Below are 26061 nucleotides of genomic sequence, written 5' to 3'. Positions count from 1 at the left end.
AGCTGCTCAGGGAGCAACTACAGTACTCAACAATAGAAATGATCCTTCAATCTCCACTCAGATATGTACTGCAGATCACCTAGCAGGTAAGAATCATACACTCTTTATATGCTAGTCTTTGAATATCTGGTTGAATTGTATAGTGTTCATTGATTTTTCAATGATATGTAAGTTAGTAAGATCTCGAAAAAAAAAAAAAAAAAAAAAAAAAAATATACGGCCACCGAGCCCCCCCCCCCCCCCCCCCCCCCCCCTCGTGCCCGAACGGCTGCATTAAGAATTGCCTTTCTTGAAAGTTGGCATCTCTGCACTGATTATTGGTAAAGTATGCAATCCGTGATGTTTCAAGAACGTGCTATCTTTTCCATGCAAGTACACTTCTAACACAAGCCTGGATAACTTCTGCAGTATTTGAAGATTTCTTACGCGCATGGGATGCAAGGCTTGGCAAAAGAAACAGGAGAATTGCACTCTTCATTGATCAGTGCCTGGCTCATCCCCAAAATGTTCCTAATTTGGGAAACAAAGATCATTTTCTTCCCAGCTAACTGCACGAGTAAGCTACAGCCGTTAGGCCAAGGCATAATACGGTGCATGAAGCAGAAGTATTGTAAGAAGCTGGTACAGAAAAGATTGGCTGCAGTGGAATCAAAGACAAGAAAAGTCACCATCTTAAATGTCGTGCATTTCATTAAGGCTCCCTAGGACACTATGCAGCTAAACACTATTCAGAACTGCTTCAATGCAGCCGGCTTTTGTCGTGTTTGCGCCGATGATGTTACGCTAGATGATTTTTCTGAGGGTGAAGAATAGCAGGAGAGGTCACTTTTAAAACATACATCAACGTTGATGACAATGTTCCAGTGTGAGAAACTATGACAATATATGAAAAACTTGAAGAACAAAAGATGGAAAAGTCGTCAGTACAGGATGAAAGTGATGAGCCAGTTCCCACGGTGTCAAAAGTGATGGAGGCAATGGAAAAAGTGAAGCGATACATGTGTAGTTTTGTTGATGATGAAGTAATGACTTTATTAAACAGATTGGACAGTATAATTTTTAAATTAAAACCAAGAAAGCAATAAACCATACAAATGTATTTCCAAACCAGTGTAAATGTGTGTGTTCGACTGTGAGGTAAGATGTATTAATAGAATTGAAGTTCATATACTGTAATTCATTTTTACATTGTCATTTATTTCTCCTGTAAGATACTGACAAACCTAGGTTTATGTTGTGACTGTAGTAGTGCACGTAACTAATTCTTAAGGTCAGCAACCTCACGTGCACATCTATGATGCGCTTTTAAAAAATTATTTTTACACACTGTTAATACAGTATAGCATTTTTCGAAGTACCCTTTCCCGCTTTTGATGTCAAATTTTTTCAGTCCGTTCGAAAACGTACTAATGAAGTTCCACTGTAACTTACTTTCAACTACTAATCGCACCTTCCTTTCCAAAATGCCAATGAACACCTTGCCTAGTATACTGATCAATGAAATACATTGTTAGTTGTTGCAGTCCTTCTTGTTCTCTTTTTTAGACTACTTTCATCCAATCACAGAGCACCTTACTAATATTCCATATCAATCTTATTACTCGATGAAGCATTTTATCTGTGCCTTCCCACTATAATTTACCATTCCAAGTCTAATTTTATCCATTCCTGCCACTTTATGACAATGGATTTTATTTATCATCCTTTCCACTTTCTAGAGTGTAATTTCACCGTTATCATTGTTCTTCCCCACGAACTCGATTGTTTGACACTACAACATAAAGATTTCCTTTCACCTTGAGAAGATTTAAAAAATATTTATTCCAACTGTCCAGTGATTCCCTGGGATCTACTAAGTTATGAGTTCACCTGATTTAACCCCTCCCCACCCCGATTATTCTCCAGAAAGAATTTTCCTGCTGCTTGTTTTAAACATAATTGCTAAAACTGAGCACAAAAAATGATTTGTTTCAGCATTCTTATAAGGTGAGTTTAAAGTTGCTTAAATTACCTAATAAGCTGGGGAATAAATATAATAATGAATAATAATTTCCTACCTTAAGAACATCTTGTACATCATCAGCATCTAGGCGGAAGTCACAGAGAGCATGGAGAATTTCTACTTTGGTCCGCAAAGGTAAGAATTGGAAGTCCATGTCAGTGTTGAATGGATTATCACGGCCATATTCCTAAAAAGAAGACACACCCGTTAGAAGCTCAAAAATGATCAAATGTTTTATAGCAACTAACTTAATTTTAATCATGTTCTCATTTTCAAAATTATTGTTGTCAACAATAATAGATTTAAATTATAAAGTGCTTCGGTTATGTTAGAGATCAGCTGTATAATTCATTGGTACCCAAATAATACATACTGTAATAGTCAGGTTAGTAAACTTGGCAACAACAAAAAATGCAGAACAATATCAAACCACATTTCTGTAATTGTCCACCCTCAAATCTAGGAATTATTTGATGTTCCATGTTGAATTTTACATAATACAAGCTTTTTATGATCGGGTCACTGTCATATATATATAATGTCCCAACTGGTTCATCATCAGTGCTAAAACTATTTACAAAAAATAAGTCTACATAAATGTGTTGTCAAATTAAATTGAAAATGCATTAAAATGGAGCCCTGTTGAGATAAAGCGTAAGATAAAGAAAAGGAAAGAATTAGTGTTGAGAGTATGAACAACTAAGTATATAAAATAACATGTCCTGACTGACCGATTCATCACCAACAAACCAAAACTAATGGAATAAAGAAATTAAATTTTGGGGATAAATTTATATTACAATGCGGCTGCTCACTAAGGGGGGATTTTTGGATATACCGTTGGTAAGGGGGTGAAAAGGGGGATGAATTATTTAAATGAGTATATCTATATCTCAAAAACTTAAAAGTTTGCGGATATAAAGATTGGTATTTGGAATCTCCTTTAAAAATAAAGAAACACGTATTATTTAATTTTTGGAAAATCCCATTAAGGGAGGTGGAAAAGGATAAAAAAGGGGTTGAACACCTTTTATGAGGATACTTATATCTAAAAAACTAAAGAAGTTACAGACATGAAAATTGGTATTTTGAATCTCCTTTAAAAGTAAAGAAACGCATATTTTTTTGTTTGTGGAAAATCCAATTAATGGTAGGAGGGGGGGGTCAACTGGAGTGACAAAGGGGGTGAATTTTTTAAAAAAGATATCTAAAGTATATCTCAGGACAGTAACATGTTACATATGTGACAACTGGTATTTGGAATCTCCTGTAAAAGTAAAGAAACAGTGAAAATTTGTTTTTGGAAAATTCACTTAAGGGGAACTGATAAAAGGGGCAAATTTTTAAAATGAGCATATCTACGGTACATCCCAAATACTTAACAGGTTACAGACACGAAAATTGATATTTTTAAACTCTTTTAAAAAAAGAAACGTGTATTTTTTAGTTTCTGGAAAAAACACTTAAGAGGGGGTAATAATAATGGCGTATGGCCTATGGAGAGGCCTGGTGCAGGTCTTTTCCTAGTAGATGGCCTATTAGGCGACCTGCATGTCTGAGAAGATGAGGGCCCTACCTAGGATGATTTCTAATGTTGGATACGCCACACACACCCAGCCCCCAAACCATTGGAATTAACCAATCAAGGTTAAAATCCCCGACCTGGCCGGGAATCGAACCCGGGACCCTCTGAACAGACGGCGAGTATGCTGTCCATTCAGCCAACAAGTCGGACACTTAAGAGGGGGTTAAATAATTCACCTAACTTTTTAATTCTTAAGAGGGGGTTAAAGAATTGAAAAGTTAGTTGAATTATTTGTATTAGGATACTTAAATATAAAAAAGTGAAGGTGTTACACATGAGGAAAATTGGTATTTAGAATCTTCTTTAAAAGTATAGAAACACGCATTGTTGGAGAAAATGAACTTCGGGAGGGGGCGGGAGTTAAAACGGGGATGATTTCTTTTTATGAGGATACATATATCTTAAAAGCTAAAGATGTTACAGTTATGATAATTTGTATTTGGAAGCTCCTTTGTAAATCAACAAACACGTACATTTTTGTTTTCGGAAAACTCACTTAAGGGGAAAAGGGGAAAGGAAGTGAAAAATTCATTCTTTTTATGGGGATACTTATATCTCAAAAACTGAAGGTCACAAATGTGAAAAATTGGTATTTGGAATTGCCTTTAAAAATACAAACACACACACTTTTTGGGGAGGAGTGGAAAAAGAGTTGTAAGTATCCACATTAAAAATAATTCATCTCAAAAACCGAAGACGTTCCAGACATAAAAGTTGGTATTCTGAATCTCCTTTAAAAATAAAGGAACACATATTTTTTTGTTTTCAGGAAGTCCACTTAAGGTGGGAGAGGGATGGAAAGAAGTGAAGAAGAAATTGAATTATTTTTGTGAGGATACTCACATCTCAAAAACTGAAGATGTTACAGACGTGAAAACTGGTATTTGGAATCTCCTTTAAACATAAAGAAACATGCATTTTTTTTGTTTTTGGCAAATACACTGAAGAGGCTGAAAAGAATTTAAAAGGCGGGTGTATTTCTGAAATGAGTACCGGTATATGTACATTATAAATTTTCCAGCTAACTCATTCTTGGTTGCCAGTGTTTCGCCCTCGTGTGCTAGCAACCAAGAATGAGTTAGCTGGAAAATGTATAATGTCCAATAACAGACCATTTATATTGGTATTATAAATTTACTCATACAGGACAAATATTTCAGATTTCCTATGGGAATCAACATCTATATCATCTGATGGCCAAGCAGGCATCAATTTTTGGTAATGAGACCAAGTCTCTTAGTGCATTGGCACTGCCGGTGGCTCCAGTTAGCCTACGCAGTGGCCTCCATGGTATGCACTATCCAGCGTCTTGGTAGGTGTGCTAGGTACCAACTGATGAGCCCACCCTAGCACACGAGAGCGAAATGCTGGCAACCAAGAATGAGTTAGCTGGAAAATGTATAATGTCCAATAACGGACCATTTATATTGGTATTATAAATTTACTCATTCAGGACAAATATTTCAGATTGCCTATGGGAATCAACATCTATATCATATGTACATTATATGTAAAAAATAACATGTTACAGACAAGAAAACTGGTATTTGGAGAGTCTTTTAAAAATACAGGAACATGTTTATTCTTAATGGGTGTGAAAAGAAGTGAAAAAAGAGTTGATTTTTTAATGAGGATACTTACATCTCAAAAACTGAAGATGTTACAGACGTGAAAATTGGTATTTGGAATCTCCTTTAAAAATAAAGAAACATGTATTTTTTCTATATGGAAAATCCACTTAGCTGAGGGTGGGGGAAGGGCTGAAAAAGGGGTTGAATTCTTTTTATAGGGATACTTATATCTCAAATATTGAAGATTTTACAGACGTGGTAATATGTATTTGGAGGCTCCTGTAAAAACAAGGAAATATGTATTTTTTGTTTGTTTTTGACTTGAGAGAAGTCTGTTTTTCACATGTACAGTTCACATGTACCACAAAGTGGTTTACAAAGAGTTTCTAGGGTAGATGAAACTCCATACTTTAGGGATTTTCAGATAGAGTAACGGGGGGTTAAGAGTTTGCAGCGTCTAAGAGTATGCATAGTTGTTTTCATGTAGTTGGGAACACTGCAGTTGTATTTTGACGGTCGTGCAGTGAAGTTGTTAGCGATCGTGAGTGTATCCCAAAAGTTTGTGGTTTTACCTCGAGTGGTTAGATTTCTACAGGTAAATATCATATTCGTACATTCTAATAAACTTCTTTCTTGGTTCCTTACTTAACTAGCATTAATTTTAAACACATACCAGGAGTAATTTCAGTCCATTATGAAGTAGTGCACTCTATAGCCTTGCTGATCGTATACATGCTGTCTGCTTGTCTGACAAGTGGTGCGATCTAGCGATGATTATTTAAATCTGTTGCAATGGGGCCAAGAGTGCACACTGGTTGGAAGCCCAAGAGTACGCGCAAACTCTTACACGCTTGTGTGAGTACCTTTGACACTTGCTTTCTTTATGGGAGGAAATGATTGAATTGTTTTCTTCTATTATATTTATTTATTTATTTGTGTCTTTATTAAGTGATGCCATATTTGAGAATCTTCACCATGGGGAAGTATAAAAGAACGTCGAATCACAAACTGGTGTTCACAGAACAAAATCTCAAGGAAGCAAAGCGGAGAATCGAACAAGGGAGTTCGCAGCGACAGGTGGCCAGAGACATGGGTGTTAATGAAGCAACTCTAAGGAAACGTCTGAAATGTGTATGTATAAGCTCAATAATTTACGCGTACTTGGTGTAGGTGTTAACATCATTGGATGTCACTACTCTGCCACGAAAGACTTTGGGGGGGGCTAGAACTGTGTCTTTCACATGCAAGTCCCCTATTTGGTGTCAGTTTCGAAGACGTAGGTGTAGGTGTAGGCTCACGCAATTATTATTATTATTATTATTATTATTATTATTATTATTATTAATAAGACCAGTCCCATAAGCTAATTCAAATAGTTCATTGCATCCTATTCTTCACTTACGGTATGATGATCGTTCCTCATCGTGCATTGGCAGCCTCAGTGACAACCAAGGGAATAATAAATTAACAAATAACAGACTAAATGCATGAAAAGGAGTAGAATGAGAATTCAGTTCAATTCTTAGTCTCTTTTGTCTAATTATAATATTCTTGTTTTAGGGAACCGTGCCTAAATCATTGGGGAGATATAAGAAAGCGCTAACTGAAAAAATGGAGAGAGAGTTAGCAGACCATTGCAGGGACTTGGAAGATACGTTCTACGGAGTTACAAGGAAGCAGTTAATGCAAATTGCCTATGCTTACGCTGAAGCAAATGACGTTGCTGAAAGGTTTAACCCAGAAAAGAAGCTTGTTGGGAAAGACTGGTTCTCGGCCTTCTGCAAACGCCATACGCTCAGTGTTCGAAACCCTGAGCAGTGCAGTTTGGCAAGAGCGCGGGGATTTAACAGGACTCAAGTAAGTCTCTTTTTTTTTTTTTTTCCAAGAACCTCACGGAAATTTATGAAAAAAAAAACATTTTTCTCCTGGTAGGGTGCTTAATATGGATGAGTCTGGCATTTCATCCATCCCAAATAAGTCGCCGAAAATTTTAGCTGCAACAGGCAAGAAAAATGTATGCGAAGTTTCATCTGCAGAAGGAGGGCAACTGGTTACAGTAGTGTGCTGTACTAGTGCTACAGGAGTTTATGTTCCTCCCGCAATTATATTTCCAGGAAAGAAAAGAAATGAAGAACACTTCAGAGAAGCACCACCTCTTTCACTCGCCCTAATGTCAGATACAGGCTATATGAATGGTAATAACTGGCTTCCACATTTCCAACATCATGTTAAGGCCTTAAATGACAACCCGGTGCTCTTGATCCTTGACAACCACAGTTCTCATTGCTCACTACAAGCAGTGGAATTCTGAAGAAAGAACAATATAACACTGTTTTCGATTCCTCCACACACCACTCATAAGCTTCAACCTTTGGACAGGTGTTTCTTTGGGCCCTTAAAATCTGCTTATGCAGATGAAGTAGACAACACATGGTAGCCAATCCTGGGACACCTATATGCAAGACCGTCATAACCGGTCTTTTCAGAAGAGCCTACAGTAAAGTTGCAACAATTCCTCTGGCTGAGAAATCTTTTGCTTGCACTGGAATTTTCCCCTACAACCCAGATATTTTTACAGACATTGATTACCTTCCAGCCACAGTGACAGAGATTCAAGCACAGTGTGTGACCTCGGGAGAAAGTGAGACTTTGTCGCATAATGTTACGCCAAAACAGCCCGAGACTGCACCTCAACAGTCGACTTCTCCACCATGTAGCTCACTAGATAGGATTTCTGTTCAAACTCAGACATCACCACCTACAGTTCCTGGTCGTCAAAACTCTGAAGAAGTCACAGAGCGTGTCAGTGTGCGGTCTTTATACCCCCTGCCTAAATGAGCGGATGAGTCGACAAAGAAAAGAAGAGCCTTAGGTCCAAGGTCTGCAATTCTTTCTGATTCCCCCTACAAGAAACAGCTCAAGACAAAATTAACAGCAGCAACAGAAAAGAGTCAGATAAAAACAAAAAGAACTCTGAAATATTCAAAGCAAAGTAGCACCGATAAACCAGCAAGTTCCCAACAGTCAACATCAAGAACAGCAGAGGTTAATGAAAAGCGAATTACATCGAGAGAGGAAGAAGAAACTCATTGCGCTGGCTGTGGTGAAAATTTTGCTGAGGAATGGATCAAGTGTTGTATTTGTGATCAGTGGTGGCATGAGGAATGCTCTGGTTATGAAGGGATCAGTGCTTTCGTATGTGATCGTTGTGCTTAGATGATTTCTTAAGTGCGAACTCTTAGACGGATTCATCGCGTACTCTTACCCAACAGTTCTACCAAGAGTACGCAAATGCATATTTCATTATTTTTATGATTTTACGATTTTTGTGCAATGTTAATCACACTTTATTACTGTATATATGTAGGCTGACAGACAATGTATATTAAGTCAAATGTACATTATTGTTATTCCAAGCATTAAAAATGTACAATTTACCCTAATGTCATAGTACAGTACAGAGGAACGATAACTGTAGTTTTAACAAATTACAAAATCCACGCGAGTGAAGAGGTGGGTAACTGCTAGACATACATATAAACCTTACAATGATGTTATATAATGTGCTACATACCATTTCCTATGATAATAAATACGGTGGGAGAGTTCTGGTAAACATACAATTAGAAAAAAACTAGTTGAAGCTGGATTTCAACGTCGTCTCCAATCAGCTGTAGTTTTTGTGGACCTTACAGCAGCTTATGACACTGTGTGGAGGGATGGCTTGATGACGGAATTTACTGAAATCATCCCATGTCAAAAGCTGGCGTTTCTAGTGAACAACATGATCCTGACAGACGCTTTAAGGTGTTTCTGAATGGACCACTAGCAGATGAAGGACTCTAAACAATGGCCTACCTCAGGAATCAGTTCTGGCCCCCATTCTGTTTAACTTGTATATTCATGATATGCCAGACAGTGACTCATTGAAACTCCAGTATGCAGACGACCTAGCGTTAGTCTTCCAGAGTAAAGATCTTATGCACTGTGAGAATGTACTGACAAGTGATCTGACGAAATTGAGTGACGACTTCCATAAAAGGAGACTTCAACCTAACCCAAATAAAAGTGAGGTTACCTCACTCCATCTAAATAATAAAGCAGCCCATACGACGCTACATGTGACTTTAGACGGAACCGAAGTACCGCATATCTACCATCCAAAATATCTAGGAATCACTCTGGATCAGTCCTTGACATTCAAACAACAATGAATCATGTTATCTAAGAAACTTGTCTCCACAGTGAATCTACTCTGCAAGATTGCCGGAAGTACCTGGGGTGCAAACACCAATACCCTACGCTCTGCTGCACTCAATCTTGTGTATTCCGTTCATCTGCTGACTGTGACAGCGGAGGAGCAGACAATGGAACACATTGTTAAGAAGTGCCCACTTTGAGCATTTAACGGTAATCTAAGGCTTCTACACCAAGTGACTCCGAGTGCTCTGTACTGGTTGTCAAATCTGGACTTCCATTTGAATTAGATTTTTTTGTGTATTTGTAAAGCCATACGATATATATATACAGTGGAAGCTTGGATTGCGACCATAATTCGTTCCAGCAACATGCTTGTAATCCAAAGCGCTCGTATACAAAGGAAGTTTTCCCATAAGAAACAATTGAAAAGCGCATGATTCGTCCACAACACAAAAATATTTATTCGCATACCACTTCTAAAACAAACTATAACGTAAAACAAATTAAAGTGCACATTTCCTTATAATAGAATCATTATTGGTGTGAGGGAGACGAGAGATGACATGAGAAGAGTTACTGTGTAGCACGAATTTCACCAGGGCTGTCTGTTGGCTCACCACTGGAATTGTTTTCTTTTCGTGCAATTTTAACGAGGAACCTGTCCAATGACTGTTGCTTTTGCCTCTTTTTGAGGATTTCACAAAAATATGACAATGCATTGTCACTGAACTGATTCATCGCTCGCACTGCAACAGCCTTATTAAGGAGGTGTTATTCTACACCGTTGCCCACATTGTGCACTTCTCCAGAATCTCAGTTGAAGTGAGACATTCCTTTGACTTTTCCTACTCCTCTTCCGCGGACGAGATCTCCATAACCTCCTCCTGTTGTTCGCGATGCAGGTCCATCAGTTCGTTGATGGTCAGTTCCTGGCTATGTTCTTCCACCAGCTCTTGAATGTCCACGTCATTCACCTCCAGCTCACTGTCACCAATAATCCCCTCAGTCACGTCCTGGGCCGATGACCTTCGATGTTAGGCCCCTTAAAACAACAAGCATCATCATCGAAGTCACATCCAAGAACACAGTCAGGCCACAACTTTCCCCAAGCAGAAGTGAGAGTTCTCTTGATGACTCCATCCCAGGCTTTACCGATGATCTTCAGGCAGTTCACGTTGGGGAAATGATTGCTCCCAAACTCTTGGAGGGTAAGGTTTGTTACTTCGGTCACTTCGAAGCATCGCTGAAATAGTGCTACGGTGTATAGCTTCTTGAAGTTCGAAATGATTTACTGATCCATAGGCTGGAGTAGTGGAGCAGTGTTGGGAGGAAGGAACTTAACCTCAATGAAGTTGAATTCCTCCAGTAAGTCGTCCTCAAGGCCTGGAGGATGAGCAGGAGAATTGTCCATAACCAGCAAGACGTTGAGCGGCAGATTATTTCCTGAGAGGTACTTCTTCACTACAGGACCAAAGACCTTGTTCATCCATTCAAGACGCGAACAGGGGAGGGAAAAACGTAGGCACACGTGACGCTCGTATTGCGGAACCTCACTCGCTTATCAGGTTACAATTTATTTAAAATGTTTGCTCGTCTTGAAAAACACTCGTAGCCCAAGTTACTCCCATTCCGAGGTTTCAATGTATATAGAAAAAATCCCTGACCCTGCTCACTTCTCACAAAGCCTGTGAGCAATGAGACAGCGTGTCACTTGCAGGTGATATCCTAGCCTTATTCTTATTGCCTTCTTGTACTTGGCTCATAATAATCCACAGGGCTTTGCAAGAATTGTACAGGTTTATATATAAGGTTTCTCTTGCTGAAAACTGAATACTGAGCCTAAAATGATAATCTTGGTTTTCATCTAATTCTATTATTATTTACAGTACAGTACAGTACAGTTGAACCCATCTGTCTCCTGGAAACGCTCTCCTCATCCTTTTGAATGGCCTGCCTGGTGGCCATGATCGTTAAGGTGTCAAGTCCTTCATCAGACACTGTGGTGAGCTTGTTCAAATCGCGTCAGAGGTGTACATTTTCACCATCAGAATACTGGTCGGGAGGGTATGAGAGAGGGGGGTGTACAATTTATAATCACCATATTGCACGCCAAAGTCCTGGTTTTCATTCCAATTCTGCAGTGTTCATCCAGAGCAAGGACCTGTGACACTGTTAATAGTGATCTGTCAGTTGGACAGCAATGCTAAGCCTTGAGCAGACTCTTCGGTGTTATTCAAGGTAGGAGTAGACTATGTGCATAACAATGAGTTTCGCCCTCTCCTTAGCTCATTATCATCATACCATCCAGCAACCCAACAGCTCAAATCAAGGAAAAGCTTTCTGCATACAACTGAAACCCTCACTGAATCACCATCGAAATTCAGAGTGAATTCATGGCGTTCCAGATCCAGTCACCTTGCAGGATGGATGACGCCTTCCGAAAAACTTCCTCCAGGCCACGAGGAAAGCTGGTCAATATGGAAGACGCTCAACAGGTTGCGTCCAGGAGTTGGAAGAACAAAAACCAACATGAGAAAGTGGGGTTTTGTTTGTGACTCCACTCTATGTGAATGTGACGAGGAACAGACATTGAACCATCTCCTTGTTTGTAACTTGTGTCCAACTACTTGCTCTCTCCAGAATGTGATCGACACTACCAAGGAAGCATGTGAATTAGCTGCATATTGGTCACATCACATTTAGTTAATTTTGTATTTATGAAGAGCTTAAATCACATCGTTACCTGCCATCATCAGAAATGATTAATAATTATAGTACCAGATTTGTTATTGTCCTGTAGAACTGTAAGTATAATGTATGTTTCTGATACGATTAAATACATAAAATCATCATATACACCCACACATACCGGTCGCCCATGGGAGTCAAATAGAAAGACCTGCACAGGCCTCTCAGGAATCTACACAATATCAATCATTCAATCCTTTCGAATCTTGAACTCTTATCAGTTACCATTTAAGCTACATTTGATGTGTTGATTTTCAACTTGGCTTTCATCTTCAATGTTGTCGTAGAGTGCAGAGGCTGGTTTGGACCCCAACAGCTCCACCATCAGCCGCCACAGATGGCCCAGGCATCTCTGAAGAGCTTACTAGGGAAATTAGTGAGGTAATTTCCCTTTGCTTTCCTCAATTTTTGCCTCTTTTTTTCTCCATTTGTTTTACGTCGCACCGACACAGATAGGTCTTATGGCACGATGGGATAGGAAAGGCCTAGGAATGGGAAGGAAGTGGCCATGGCCTTAATTAAGGTACAGCCACAGCATTTGCCTGGTGTAAAAATGGGGAAAGCATGGAAAACCAGGGCTGCCGACAGGGGGGTTCGAACCCACTATCTCCTGGATGCAAGCTCACAGCTGCGTGCTCCTGACCGCACGGCCAACTCCGCCCGGTGCTTTCCTCACCAAGCCAGAGGTTGCTATTACACATCAGTCTGCCGAGCCCACTGAAATGCCCGCACCAACGGTGCAACATTTTCACACCATCATATAACAGGAAATGGCTGCATAAGGAATGGCATTACCAGCATCACTCATACCTCGGTCATTTTCAAATTGTCAAAGCCAGGGATGAGACTGAGACAGACAGGCAGGTGAATGAAAGTAACAAATTTGTTCTAACCCACACCAGAAGACAGTGCAAGTGTGAACAATAGGTCTTGACAGCAGAGGCATTCATCTTCAATATAGGCCTAGATAATCATCCTACCAATACAGTACCTCCACTAGCCCAAGGCAGCAATGATCCTCACAAACATGACATCTGTTGTCTCCACTTTAGGCATAACATATACTCTCTGCCATGTAAGCTTATACACTAAGGGTACAACCTTACCCTTTCTCCCCTGTTAATACTGCAGGTAGTAATTTATAGCTGTTTTATAATTGATGGATTCCATTCTGTGTTGCTAACCATACAGTTTAGGGACTCTACTTGCTGATATGACGTCTTACAGTTACTGTTAATCTAGCAGGTTAGCATTACATAGTCATGAATTTTTCATGACTTACGAGATTAAACATACTGCCACTGCCGTATTGTGAAAATCACTAGTGTTGCATTTCTGGGAGTAAGTAAAACATTTTCTTTTTCTGTAGGATTCTAAATCTGTTTGAGTAATACTAGGCAAGTAGAATTGTGGCATGTTCGAATAATGCATTTAATAACGTAGTTGGTGTGAAATGACAAACACAGTATTTTTTAACACTGTTTTCTTTCGTCCATTTCGTATGTATAGAATTCAACTAGGATGTATAAAAAACAAGAAAAATCTGCAAGAATTCCACCGAAAAGCAAAGCAACGTTGCCTCCTCAATGAAGATCAGTTCAGTTGAAATGGAAGGATATTTTGTTACCAACCTAACCTAACCTTGTCTTGTCATAACTTTGGTATGGTTTGCAGACTTAACCTTTGTGCATTCTTGTTGACCTACAGCATGTAGTATAATTATTTGAGTGTATTATTACAGTATGGTTTCATGTACACCCAACACGTAATAACAAATTTCAAGAAGGGAGCTGAATTATTTACACAGGCAAACACTGAAGAATACGGTTATAGTAATGCATATATCAAAATAAAGGCAGAAATTTATAACATTAAATTGAGTGAGGGCTGGAGCGAAGGTCTACTTCCTTAATTCACCACTGAGCTTGAAAACCGACTTGATTATGAATATCTCGATTGATCATTTACTTGGATATGGGAACCTCCATTATTGATACTTATACCGAGGTTAGACTGTTGATGATTATATCTCGCGATTTCTATATGTAGCTAGTCAAGTTGGCAGCAGTGGAGGCGACTGCATAGGCTAATAGGAGCCACCGGAAGTGCCAATGCACGGTATGCACTAGCCATGCGTCTTGGTAGGTGTGCTATTTACCAATTGATGAGCCCAACTTAGCACACCAGGGCGAAACGCTGGCAACCAGGAATGAGTTAGCTGGAAAATTTATAATGTTCAATAACAGACCAACTATATTGGTATTATAAATTTACAGTATTTCAGGTTCCTGTACATTCCTAACAGATTTCCTGAATTCGAAGTGGCTTAAGATATAGTCTATTATGAATCTGGTACACGTACCCTCCATGTGTAGCAGTGAATAGCCTTATGCTTGAAGAATGTATTCGTAACTGCTAAACCCATACTAGCACAGAAGTCCAGCAAACGCTTCCCATTCCTATTAGCTTCCATATATTCCCCACAATTACCAATCACCCTTTTGTATCCTTCAGTTCTATTTCCAACTCTTGCATTGAAATCGCCCATAGCACTATCCTATCCTTACTGTTGACCCTGACTACGATGTCACTCAATGCTTCATAAAACTTGTCAACTTTATCCTCATCTGCACACTTGCATGGTGAATATACCGAGACAATTCTCGTCCTAATTCCTCCAACTGCCAAATCTACCCACATCGTTGACTCATTTACATGCCTAACTGAATCTATGTTGCGTGCAATTGTATTCCTGATGAACAGTCCTACCACACTTTCTATCATTCCCTTTTTAACACCCGTCAAGTACACTTTATAGTCTCCTATCCCTTCCTCATTATCTCCCCTAACCCGAATACCATTTACTCCTAGCACATCTAAATGCATCCTCTTTGCTGACTCAGCCAGTTCTATTTTCTTTCCTCCATAAGCCCCATTAATATCGATTAGCTCCCCATCGAATTCCATTTCGTTCGTAAAGTTGTTTCCGAGGAGTTCCTTGCCTGTCAAATGGGAGTGGTACTCCGTTACTCCCATAGGTCCGAGCCTTGCTTAAAATGCTCTGAGCTCGGTAAATTTGTGAAGCAGGATGATACTCTACTTACACATAGTCCAAGTGAGGATCTCTCCTCTTAACGGGTTAGGGACCACTGGTGGATTGTATAGTCCTAGCCGCCTGAGCATAAGGAGGGCCATGACTAAGAATATGTCCGAGATGCCCACTCCCATTCCATAGCAACTGGTATCCCGACTCTCAGGACCACTTACTAGGCCACTCAGCCGTTGCAAATGGTTCACGAACTAGGACGTGACTACAGTAACCCACACCATGAGCCTTTAAATATGTTAATTACACCTTAAAACACATTACTGAAACACATGGGCGAAACTAGCCGATTACAAATATCAAGGGAAACTACGCAAACCACATGACAATTCTGACAAGCGGGTTGCCTACTCAACAAATTTATGCAAGCCACATTACAATTCTGAAGAGCGAGTTGCCTACCCAATAAATTTACATAAACATGGATGTAGTTTTTGGACTGGGGGTTCTATCTGAAATTTTCATGAACAAAAAACCAACACCATAACCAGGCAAACAGTGTACGTCACATAGACGGAAGAATGACACCATTCTGGTAGACAGAAAGGTTTGTTGCTTATCAGAATTTTAAAGAGAGACTGTAACCAAAGCAATGGCGAATAATTTTAATGGGAAAATATTAATTAAAATTTTGAACAATGCAGAAGAGAAAATTATCTCATTTTCTACACCTAAAAACATATACATGATTCGAGAGTTCTCTGTGTAGCTGAGAAAAAGCTGGAGAAGGCCTACATAATGTAAGATTAATTTCTTGCAAATAAAACAAAGTAAAGCCAATTTTCTTTACATTCTCTCCTAAAATTAGAGTGCATGGATTACTGGATGGCACATATTATTCGTGTATTGTACCCGTGATGGATTGGTCACATTTTACCATGATTTGGTATAGCAAAATAAATTGATGAATATAGAGACAATGAAATACTCATTGGAAATTACTTGAGCTGACGAAAGATTTCAACATTTACAAGTCTACACATGACAAGTTGGAACCTGCGGGATTATGCCAGTACAATGGATGGTGTAATTCCATGTCGAAATTTAAGAGGCTTATTCGAACGACACGTACACAAGATTGCAGCCCTAGTAGTTGCGAAATTAGAAAGGTGAAAATTTGGCACAATGGAGCTAACTGCTACAAGGAAGTGTGGGCCAGTTATTCCTGAACAGGGCAGCTCGCAATATGTCACGGATGCAAAGAAGTGTCGCAACCAAATTTTCCAAGCCTCCGGGTATATTGGTCATCAAGTTGGCAAGAAGAAATATTTAAAATACCCGCTGCAGTTTTGAACAATGACAAAATTTGTTGGGACTCAAAAATCGGATTTCGAATTACCCGCCAATTCGCAATTCAGAAGCACCAACCCTTGCTGCGTTACAAAATATTCTAAGGCCCATTCCTGCATGCAGTTAACCTTGATTCACAGTTTATACCTTTCAGCTTCTATCAGCAGTGTTGTGGAAAACGTAGAAGCAGCACCTAGGAACTTCGGGAGCGGCGATGCAGTGCTTATCATCGGTGGGACAAACGACGTAGCTCGCGACGACGCCAAGAATGTAAGATCACAACTTAAACATACACTAGGGAAGCTGACCCACACTAACGTTTTTGTAGTGAACGTGCCCCACAGGCATGATTTGAGTAGAGACTCATGTGTGAACATTGAAGTGGACAAGGTCAATACAGATATTGTTAAAATTTGTAAACATTTTCGGAATACTCAGGTTATTGAATGCAGTAGTTTTGAGAGATACTGTTATACAAAACATGGCCTCCATCTAAACAATTCAGGTAAACGAAAGATAGCAAATATTGTTCTAGATTTTATTAATCTTAAGATATGTACTGTAAAACAGGCAACTCCCTTGAGTTATAATACTGACCAGGAAAACTAGTAGAAAGAGCCAGCTGTACTTCAAGCTGGCTCAGTCAACTAGAAAAAGAAACTCAGGATAGTAAGGAATTACAAGTTACCCAATTGCAACAGTCAAGTTTTAGGGAGGAAGGGGGTCTGAGATTGCTCTTGGTAAACTGTCAAAGTGTAGTAAATAAACAATTAAAATTCGGTTCATTGATGGAATCTTATGAGACTGATGTGGTGATAGGAGTGGAATCGTGGTTGAAAGAAGGGGTGGGTAATAGAGAAGTATTTCCAGAAGGGTACACAGTCTATCGTAGAGACCGAGGAGATAAAAAGGGAGGGGGGGGGGTGTTTATTCTGGTGAAGGAAACTTACTGTTCACATGAATGGTTTACCGATGAAAGGGATGAAATATTAGGGATAAAATTAGTTTGTGATAATATGAAGGAGGTGGGAATTATCGGAACATACAGGCCTGGAAGAGAGGAAAGAGACATGGAAATCTTTGAAAAAATAATAGATTATACTCGTAAAAACAATAATAATGATATGGTAATAATTGGGGGAGATCTAAATTTGCCTGAAGTTGAATGGAAAGGAGCTGCAAGTGAAGAACAGAAACTGGCAAATAAGTTAATTTGGGAGGGAGGATTTACACAAGTAGTACAAGAACCGCCTCGTCTCAATAACTTACTAGATGTATTCTTGGTTAAACCATGGGAAATTGTTGATAAAACTGAGGTAATTGAAGGAATAGGAGACCATAAGGCTGTAATAATGGATGTAGGACTCGTACCAAAAAGGCTTAATAAGAGGGTTACACAAGACAAGAAATTGTACAGAAAAACTAAAGTTGATGAATTTGGGACTTACCTTAAATCACAATTCAGTTGTTGGATAAGTGAAGGGAGTAACGTGGATACACTTTGGGCTAAATTTAAAGGAATTATTTGGGAAGGAGAGAAGAGATTTGTACCTGTTAAGAAGGGTAAAATGACCTCAGACCCTGTTTATTATACAAGGGAAATAAGAAAATTAAAAAGAAAATGTAGAATAGTAAACAGGAAAATCAAAGAGGGTAGGGAGAGTAGAGAAACTAGAAAACAGCTAATGAGGGAACTGAATAGAGTGAAAAAGGAAGCAAAAGAGAATTATATGAATGGCATACTTCAAGAGGGTAATGACCACAAAGGGAAATGGAAAAAGCTGTATTCATATATCAGGAATCAAAAAGGAAAAGGAATCCAAATTCCTACAATGGTGGGAGAAGGGGGTGAACACTATTTAACAGATACTGAGAAAGCAAACCTATTTAGTAGGGAATTTAGAGATTCAGTGGATGATTGTCAAGAGTTGGAAACCGAAACAGAAGATAGAGAGGGAGAGAGACAGAGGGAAACAAGAAGCTTCTCATTCACAAACGAAGATATTTTCAGAGAAATCCAACTGATTCAGCAAGGAAAAGCAGCAGGAAGTGATCAAATTACTGGGGAGGTATTAAAGACAATGGGGTGGTACATAGTGCCTTATTTAAAATTTCTCTTTGGCTATGTCATAAATAATTGTGTAATACCAAAGGAATGGAAGGAATCTATAATAATACCAATTTATAAAGGAAAGGGTGATAAAAGGAAACCAGAGAACTACAGACCAATCAGCCTGACCAGTATAGTTTGTAAAATTCTGGAGAGTTTAATATCGAAGTACATCAGAGGGATATGTGATGATAAAAATTGGTTCATGAGGAGCCAGTATGGATTTAGAAAGAAATTTTCTTGTGAGGCACAACTGGTGGGATTTCAGCAGGACATATCAGATCAATTGGATTCAGGAGGTCAGTTAGATTGCATAGCCATAGATCTTTCCAAAGCCTTTGATAGAGTGGAACATGGAATATTATTAAAGAAATTGGAGGGAATAGGATTGGACGTAAGGGTTACACGTTGGATAAAAGCATTTCTAAATTCAAGGGTTCAGAAAGTCAAAGTAGGAAATAATGTATCTCAGGAAGAGAAAGTTTGGAAGGGAATTGCACAGGGTAGTATAATCGGTCCGTTACTTTTCTTAATATACGCAAATGATTTAGGGAACAATATAACATCAAAAATAAGATTGTATGCAGATGACATAATTGTTTATAGAGAAATAAACAACATTGAGGATTGTTCAGAATTACAAAGGGACCTTGAAAGTATCCAACAATGGGTTGAAGAAAATAATATGAAGGTTAATGGAGGCAAATCAACTGTTACAACTTTTACAAACAGGAGCTTTAAAACTGAATTTGAATATACTTTGGATGAGGTAGTTATCCCAAAAGATGGCAAGTGCAAATACTTAGGTGTGAGATTTGAAAGTAATTTGCACTGGAAGGGTCATGTTGATGACATTGTTGGGAAAGCATACAGATCATTACATGTCATAATGAGGCTACTTAAAGGATGCAACAAAGAATTAAAAGAAAAAAGTTACTTGAGTATGGTTCGTCCATTATTGGAATATGCAAACAGTGTTTGGGATCCTCACCAAGAATACCTAATTAAAGAAATAGATAGTGTGCAGAGGAAAGCAGCAAGATTTGTAACAGGGGATTTCAGGAGAAAGAGTAGTGTATCAGAAATGTTAAAGGAACTTGGGTGGGAAACTTTAAGTAAGAGAAGGGAGAAAACTAGACTTATAGGATTATATAGAGCCTATACAGGAGAAGAAGCATGGGGAGATATCCGTGAGAGGCTTCAGTTGGAAAATAATTATATCGGCAGGACTGACCACAAATATAAAATTAGAAGGAATTTTAGCAGAAGCGATTGGGGTAAATTTTCATTCATTGGGAAGGGTGTGAAGGAGTGGAACAGTTTACCAGGGGTAGTGTTTGATCCTTTGCCAAAATCTGTACAGATATTCAAGAAGAGAATAAACAGCAACAGAGAGAATAAATGAAGTGTTAGAGGGCATTCGACCAGTGCAGGTTATTGTAAATAAAAAAATGTGTGTGAATAAATTAATTCCATCCCCTGGTCTAAGGAGTTTGGACAGCCAAAGTAGGGGACTGCCTGTAGGGGTGAAGTACAGTGGGGACTTCGAGGGCCCTGGGACCGCTACGGTAGCTGTGAAGGCCCTTCAGGAACTCTGAAAAGTGGTGGCAAAAGGGGCTCTGGTTAAGACGCAGCAGGTTGTTATGCTACTTAGGATCCAGAATAGGTAAAAAAAAAAAAAAAATTTAGTAAGTAAATAAATAAATGCAATGTAAATATTAATGTTATACCAGTTGTATAGTATCATTTGAAGTAATTCCACATACTGTATATCAGTTGACTATATTTGTAAGTAGTACAGGAGATATTATAAGTAGAATTTTGTAAACAATATAAATTTATTAAGGATGAGCTGTGTGTTTAATAGAAAACATTGTTAGCGTAAATTGTATAATATTGTATTATAGGAAAAATTTTATTCTCTTGTTAATTTAATATTTAGTGCTTGACAATAATGTATTTTAGTGTACCATTTGCCACCGAGGTAGACACCTCATTTGCAAATAAAGAGATTTTGATTTGATTTGATTTGATGTCATGAAAAAAGATCTATTTCCAAAATGTATCTAAGAAGGTGCATTTACAGTATTCAAATAATGCATCTGGATATCTCACTGGCAAACATAACCTCATGCAACGAAAGAAAGATTAGGAAAAAAAAGCATGATTCAAAGACGAGGAGAAATCTATGCTGGCTGTATGCATTTTAGATGCCTTGTATTTACACAGAAAGTACCCGATGCCCTTAAAAATCGAACTTTCCTATGACTATCCTTGTACGATTTCCCGCCATGGCACTTCTCTCGTACTTCAGAAATGTAAACCCTTGCCGCATCACAAAGTATTCTAAGACCCATTAATACATGCCCTCACCTCGATTCACAGTTTAAACCTTTCAAATGCCATGGAAAAACCTATTTCTGAAATGTATCCAACAAGGTGCATAATAAATGAGTCTACGAGGAAATATTAAAAGGAATCCTCGATGAGATACAAAGACAATTATTAGTGTCCAGGTACTGGAAATGATATGATCCACCTGTGGGACGCGTACAGAGTTAGACTAAATGCAGAGAGGCCGGGATAGAAACCCGTTGAGATACGTACGAGTAAGATATAGCTGCATGAGCTGATGAAGCATTACAAACCCAGAGATCATACAGGTTGATTTCCTCAGAAATGAAAATATGATATCCCGCATGATAAAGCATGATATCTGCAATGAAGGTAAATGAGGCCAATAATAATAATAATAATAATAATAATAATAATAATAATAATAATAATAATAATAAATGAAGTCCCGTAACATCGACCGTATAAACGAAGTTTGACAAGTATAAACGCGGTGGAGATAAAACTTAACTAAATCTTTAAAACCACTGAAAATAATTAAAATGTCCTTTTTTGAATGATCTTTAGAGCAATAATAGTATTAATAATAATAATAATTTTAATAATAATAGTTTGCGCAGATTAATTGCGAGGAAACACTACCCTAAATTTGAAATGACGACAAACGTGAACATATGATATCCCAAACAATAATATTCAAAATTATAATAATTATTATACTAATTGTACCGGGCGGTACACCTCCGCGATGTGAGTTCAAATCTTGCGCCAATTGAAACTCCTCTACAGGAGAAACTCTGAACTTGAAAATCTGTATTAACTCAACGGTTATTCAGAAGATGTCACTACTGTAAATTTTGTAATTTTGAAGTGTTCTGAACTGTGTCTATTTCGATTTGTGTTTGTTTGCTCCGTATCAAGAAGTTTGGACATTCTCTAACAGATGTCTCTACCAAAAACTATGATAACGCACTCTGGTGCAATGGAATGAACTCCCTTGCAGAAATTTTGTATGCTTAAGTTTTGCCTCTACTAAATTTTGTTCTGTGGTTTGTGGGTTGGCAATATTAATCCTTTCTTTCCGCCAGTTTTGAACTCAGCCAATCCCGAATTTCTGTAATTAATTTTCCACCAATCATAGCTTTCTTCTTCAAATTTCCATGTGTAATGCTTAGTCTACCAATAAAGTCGGGTGGGTGTGTCTACTCATTCTTGAAAGGTCTCGAATTTTCCACGAGGGTATAAAAACTGCTGATTCTCTTGTCTCAGGGCCACTAGTATAACATCTACTCTGTGTGTGTGAATATGTAGCAGGGGGCTGGAAGCGCCTAGTTCTTCGGGCAGTGACTCTTCTACAAGGTAATGGCCTTTTAACTTCTTTATTTTTTTTCGCTAGCTCAGCAGTTTAACTGTCGGGGAAGGTTCGAAAGCTTTAATATGTAATCCATCTCCTTAAAATGTAAATCCCTTTTACTGTCTATGTAAAAAGTACTATTTCTTGAACTGTAATTCAGGGATAGAGAGTGCTTCACCCTCTCGAACTCCCCTTCATTTTGAAATTGAGGTGACTACGCTTTTCTAACCGTTTCTACTCTTCCTTAAAGTGTTTAAATCTTTCAAACGAGTCACCTCCTTAGCTTGGGACTAGCCCCTGTATATCGGCCTGGAGCCACCTAGGTTTTAATATGTAGAGTTAGGAGTGCAAATTTACGCCTCCATCCCCTTTGCTTTGGGCCAGTAACTTAACTAGATGTTTTGTTTTCTTCATGCGAAGGCCCCGTAGGTTGGGTATTAATTACCCCTGTTTCCTTGTGTGCTTTAAGGGCAGATAGAAGTGAAGTTTGTTGTAGCCTTTGATAGGCTTGTAAAATTGAGAGCGGGTCTGCTCTTTTCCTTAACATTGTAATTAGGAGCAAGTACTCCTTGGCATGATGGGGTTTTCTGCCCCTTTGTTCATTTTTGTACTTTGGTAAAGTTGGGCTAATCGCTCAAGGATTGTGATTGTGGGGCTCGAAGCCCAAAACCTGGTAAAAAACCTCTGAATGGGAAAAATTATTTTGTACCTGCCTTTCGTTGTTATTTCACCGAGTGGAAATTGTTGAATGTTGTTATCTGTTATTTGTTGATTTTGAGAAGAAAATATAACCTTTGTTAAAGTTTTAAATTAACTTTAATTCTGTAGTTGAGACCTATTCCAGCCCACACCTTCTTTCACCTCCGCTGTTCCACAGAGACCTGGGAACATTAATAATTTATGCAGATTAATTACGAGGAAACATGAGCCTAAATTTGACACGGCAACAAACGTGAACATATATCCCGGGTGATATAATAGAGACAGTCGTCGCGTGTCGGGTTGGTCGGAAATATAACTTGTACTCTACTTGGGAGCTTAATTGCAGTAAGTGCGAGGGAACCCACGGGCGGCACGTGTCATAATTATGTGAGCATAGTGAACAACTTCCTGTACGTTATTGTCGTACTGACAAATGTAATATTGAGTTAAGCTTTGAGATGACGAGCTATTCCTGGCATGCTCATGAATCTGGATGTGTACGCTAGGGTCCGTCTGTCCAATTAGTTCCCGTTTTAGATACGATAACATTGCCTATTTGAAAGTAAACACCTGGAGGTAACTCATCACATGGAACGTGAAGATGACAGTAATCCAAGTTTACCCTTGTGCTTATGTCTCCTCATAGGATTGCCAGTGGTGCAATATCCACTCATACGGATGTTGGTTTGTTTTCCAGGAATCAACTGGTCAAACTCATATAATGCTATCCACACCCTCAGAGGTGGAACAGAAACCATGTATTCTTTTCAGGGTGGAAATTGTAAGATGTGAAAGTGTCATGAATTGAAATTTTGGAAGAGAAAGTTCAATTATTCAGAAAAGTTGATTCGTTATTACACTGGCACAGGAGTTGTAGCTCTCTTTATCTACACTCAGTACAATGGCTAAAAACAGAGGAAGCATATCAAGTACTTCAGAATGAAGACCAAACTTAGGAAAAAGAAATAAGTGTCACATCCCAAATACGAGGAATTGGAAAATATAGTAAAAAGTAGGTTTGAAACTTCACGAGCCACAAGCATTCCAGTTGGTAGTGTTCTCTTGAAGGACAATGCGCGTAAAGCGGCAAGCATTCTTGACCTTGTAAATTTCAACGTGTCTAATGGCTGGATTGACCAATTTAGGAAAAGACATACTCTATAACATGGTTTGTGGGGCAATCAAATGCAGTTAGTGATGAAACTTTGAAAAGAGTGGATCAATGGATGACTGCAGAAGCTGACCAACAAATACAAACCCAGGAACCTTTTAAATCTAGACCAAACTGGACTGATTTTCCAGTGTGTTGCCCAAGAAATGAAATGAAATGGCATATGGCTTTTAGTGCCGGGAGGTGTCCGAGAACTTCGGCCCGCCAGGTGCAGGTCTTTCGATTTGATGCCCATAGGCGACCTGCGCGTTGTGATGAGGATGAAATGATGAAGACAACACATACACTTAGCCGCCGTGCTAGCGAAATTAACCAATGATGGTTAAAATTCCCAATCCCGCTAGGAATTGAACCTGGGACTCCCGTGACCAAAGGCCAGCATGCTACTAATCATTTAGCCATGGAGCCAGACGTTGCCCAAGAAGACTTTGGCATTAAAAGGGATTAAATACTATGGTGGGAAACAACAGCGAAGTGGGGCTCACAATGATGTCGGGCACCGATACCCATGGCTCTGAGAAGCTCTATCCCTTTGTGATAGGAAAATCTAAAAAGCCTTGTTGCTTCAAGTATGTGCGATCATTAGCACACCTATGATACCAACCGTAAAACTTGGATGATCTCAGATAATTTCTGACAGCAGTTACCTGCTCTGGATGCAAAAATGGGTGCGCAAAATAGAAAGATCATCAATCATCAACCTACACATCCGATGGATGTTTGAGGAACACACAGTTAAACTTTCTACCTGGGGTCTATTATACGCAAGTAGGGTCTTGTACGTTACAAGTTACTAGAGTGGGTTCTTGTAATGTATGGAGTTGTACATTTCTGTTCCACAGAAGATTGAAAGTCTCTTGTATATTACCAATGAATTGTTACAAGTTTTACAAGTGACGACATATCAATAAACATACGACGTCATAGCATGAATCAGCTGTTTATCTTCGTATTCCATTCTTTGAATTAGGTTATGCTTGCCTCATTTATCGTAATATCCTATTTTAAGGTAAGTTATGCAGCAAAGATTCAAAGAACTCTAATATTTCTGTGAATTTCTTAATGCGACAATGTTATTTTTCAGTTTATTTCTTTGATGAAAGGAAATTACTCCGTTATTATCACCCATTCTGTTCTTCCGCGATCCTCGCACATGTTCCAAGATAGTCTGACATACATTGGTCTGTCATTAGGAATCAGATGCCGCTAATAACGATGTTCAGCCGCCAAACTTAATTGTAACAAAATTGTAAACTCTGCATGAATTGTTAAAATGGTGTCAAGAGAAATGATGTTATTCATTTTGAAGGAAAGAGAAAGAAGGAAAGATATTCTTTTCGGTACATTCAGCGAGAGTCTGAAAAACAAAGACAAAATAAATGGTTGGATGGAAATATTTGACTTGGGAAAAGCTCATGGAGCTTTCGAGGGGGAAAGTTGGAGGTATGTAAGAGATATTCTGCCCATTAATAATTCCAGAAATGTCCTTCTTGGAACATGTTTTCAGTATTTTCAGGCCAGCAAATAATCATTTATTGCAGCCACCACAGAATGTATTGACCTACATACCGAAGATTTTGCCATCCCATGCATATCTGCAATACCATGGTACTGCCATGTAGTGTTGTTAGTAACTGTTAGAGATATATTTCTGTTCGTAGGATGTTTTAACCTATGCCCAATATCTATCAAAAGTTCTTCCGCTTGTATTATGCTTAACCTAAAATGCTTGTTGTATTCAAATAGTGTAAAAATTGTTTTCCTATACAGACTGTAGTTTTCATTTTCATCACCATCCCTACTGCTAGACCACATATTTATCAAAATTTATCTGAAATAAGTATATTTAAATAGCACTAGTACATTT

The 26061-nt window shown here is 38.7% G+C and overlaps 1 protein-coding gene across 1 annotated transcript in view; it reads right to left on the bottom strand.

Annotated features, from left to right (window-relative positions):
* The window catches only part of dikar, a 293245-nt gene that overhangs the window by 215565 nt on the left and 51619 nt on the right, over positions 1–26061 (bottom strand). The window contains exon 4 of the mRNA XM_067145083.2: positions 2058–2189. Within this exon, the coding sequence (XP_067001184.2) occupies positions 2058–2189 (132 nt within the window). The remainder of the gene's footprint in view (positions 1–2057; positions 2190–26061) is intronic.

Source organism: Anabrus simplex, chromosome 4, assembly GCF_040414725.1.
Source record: "Anabrus simplex isolate iqAnaSimp1 chromosome 4, ASM4041472v1, whole genome shotgun sequence".
In the NCBI taxonomy this organism is placed as follows: Eukaryota; Metazoa; Arthropoda; class Insecta; order Orthoptera; family Tettigoniidae; genus Anabrus; species Anabrus simplex.
This window is presented reverse-complemented; position numbering and strand designations above follow the sequence as displayed.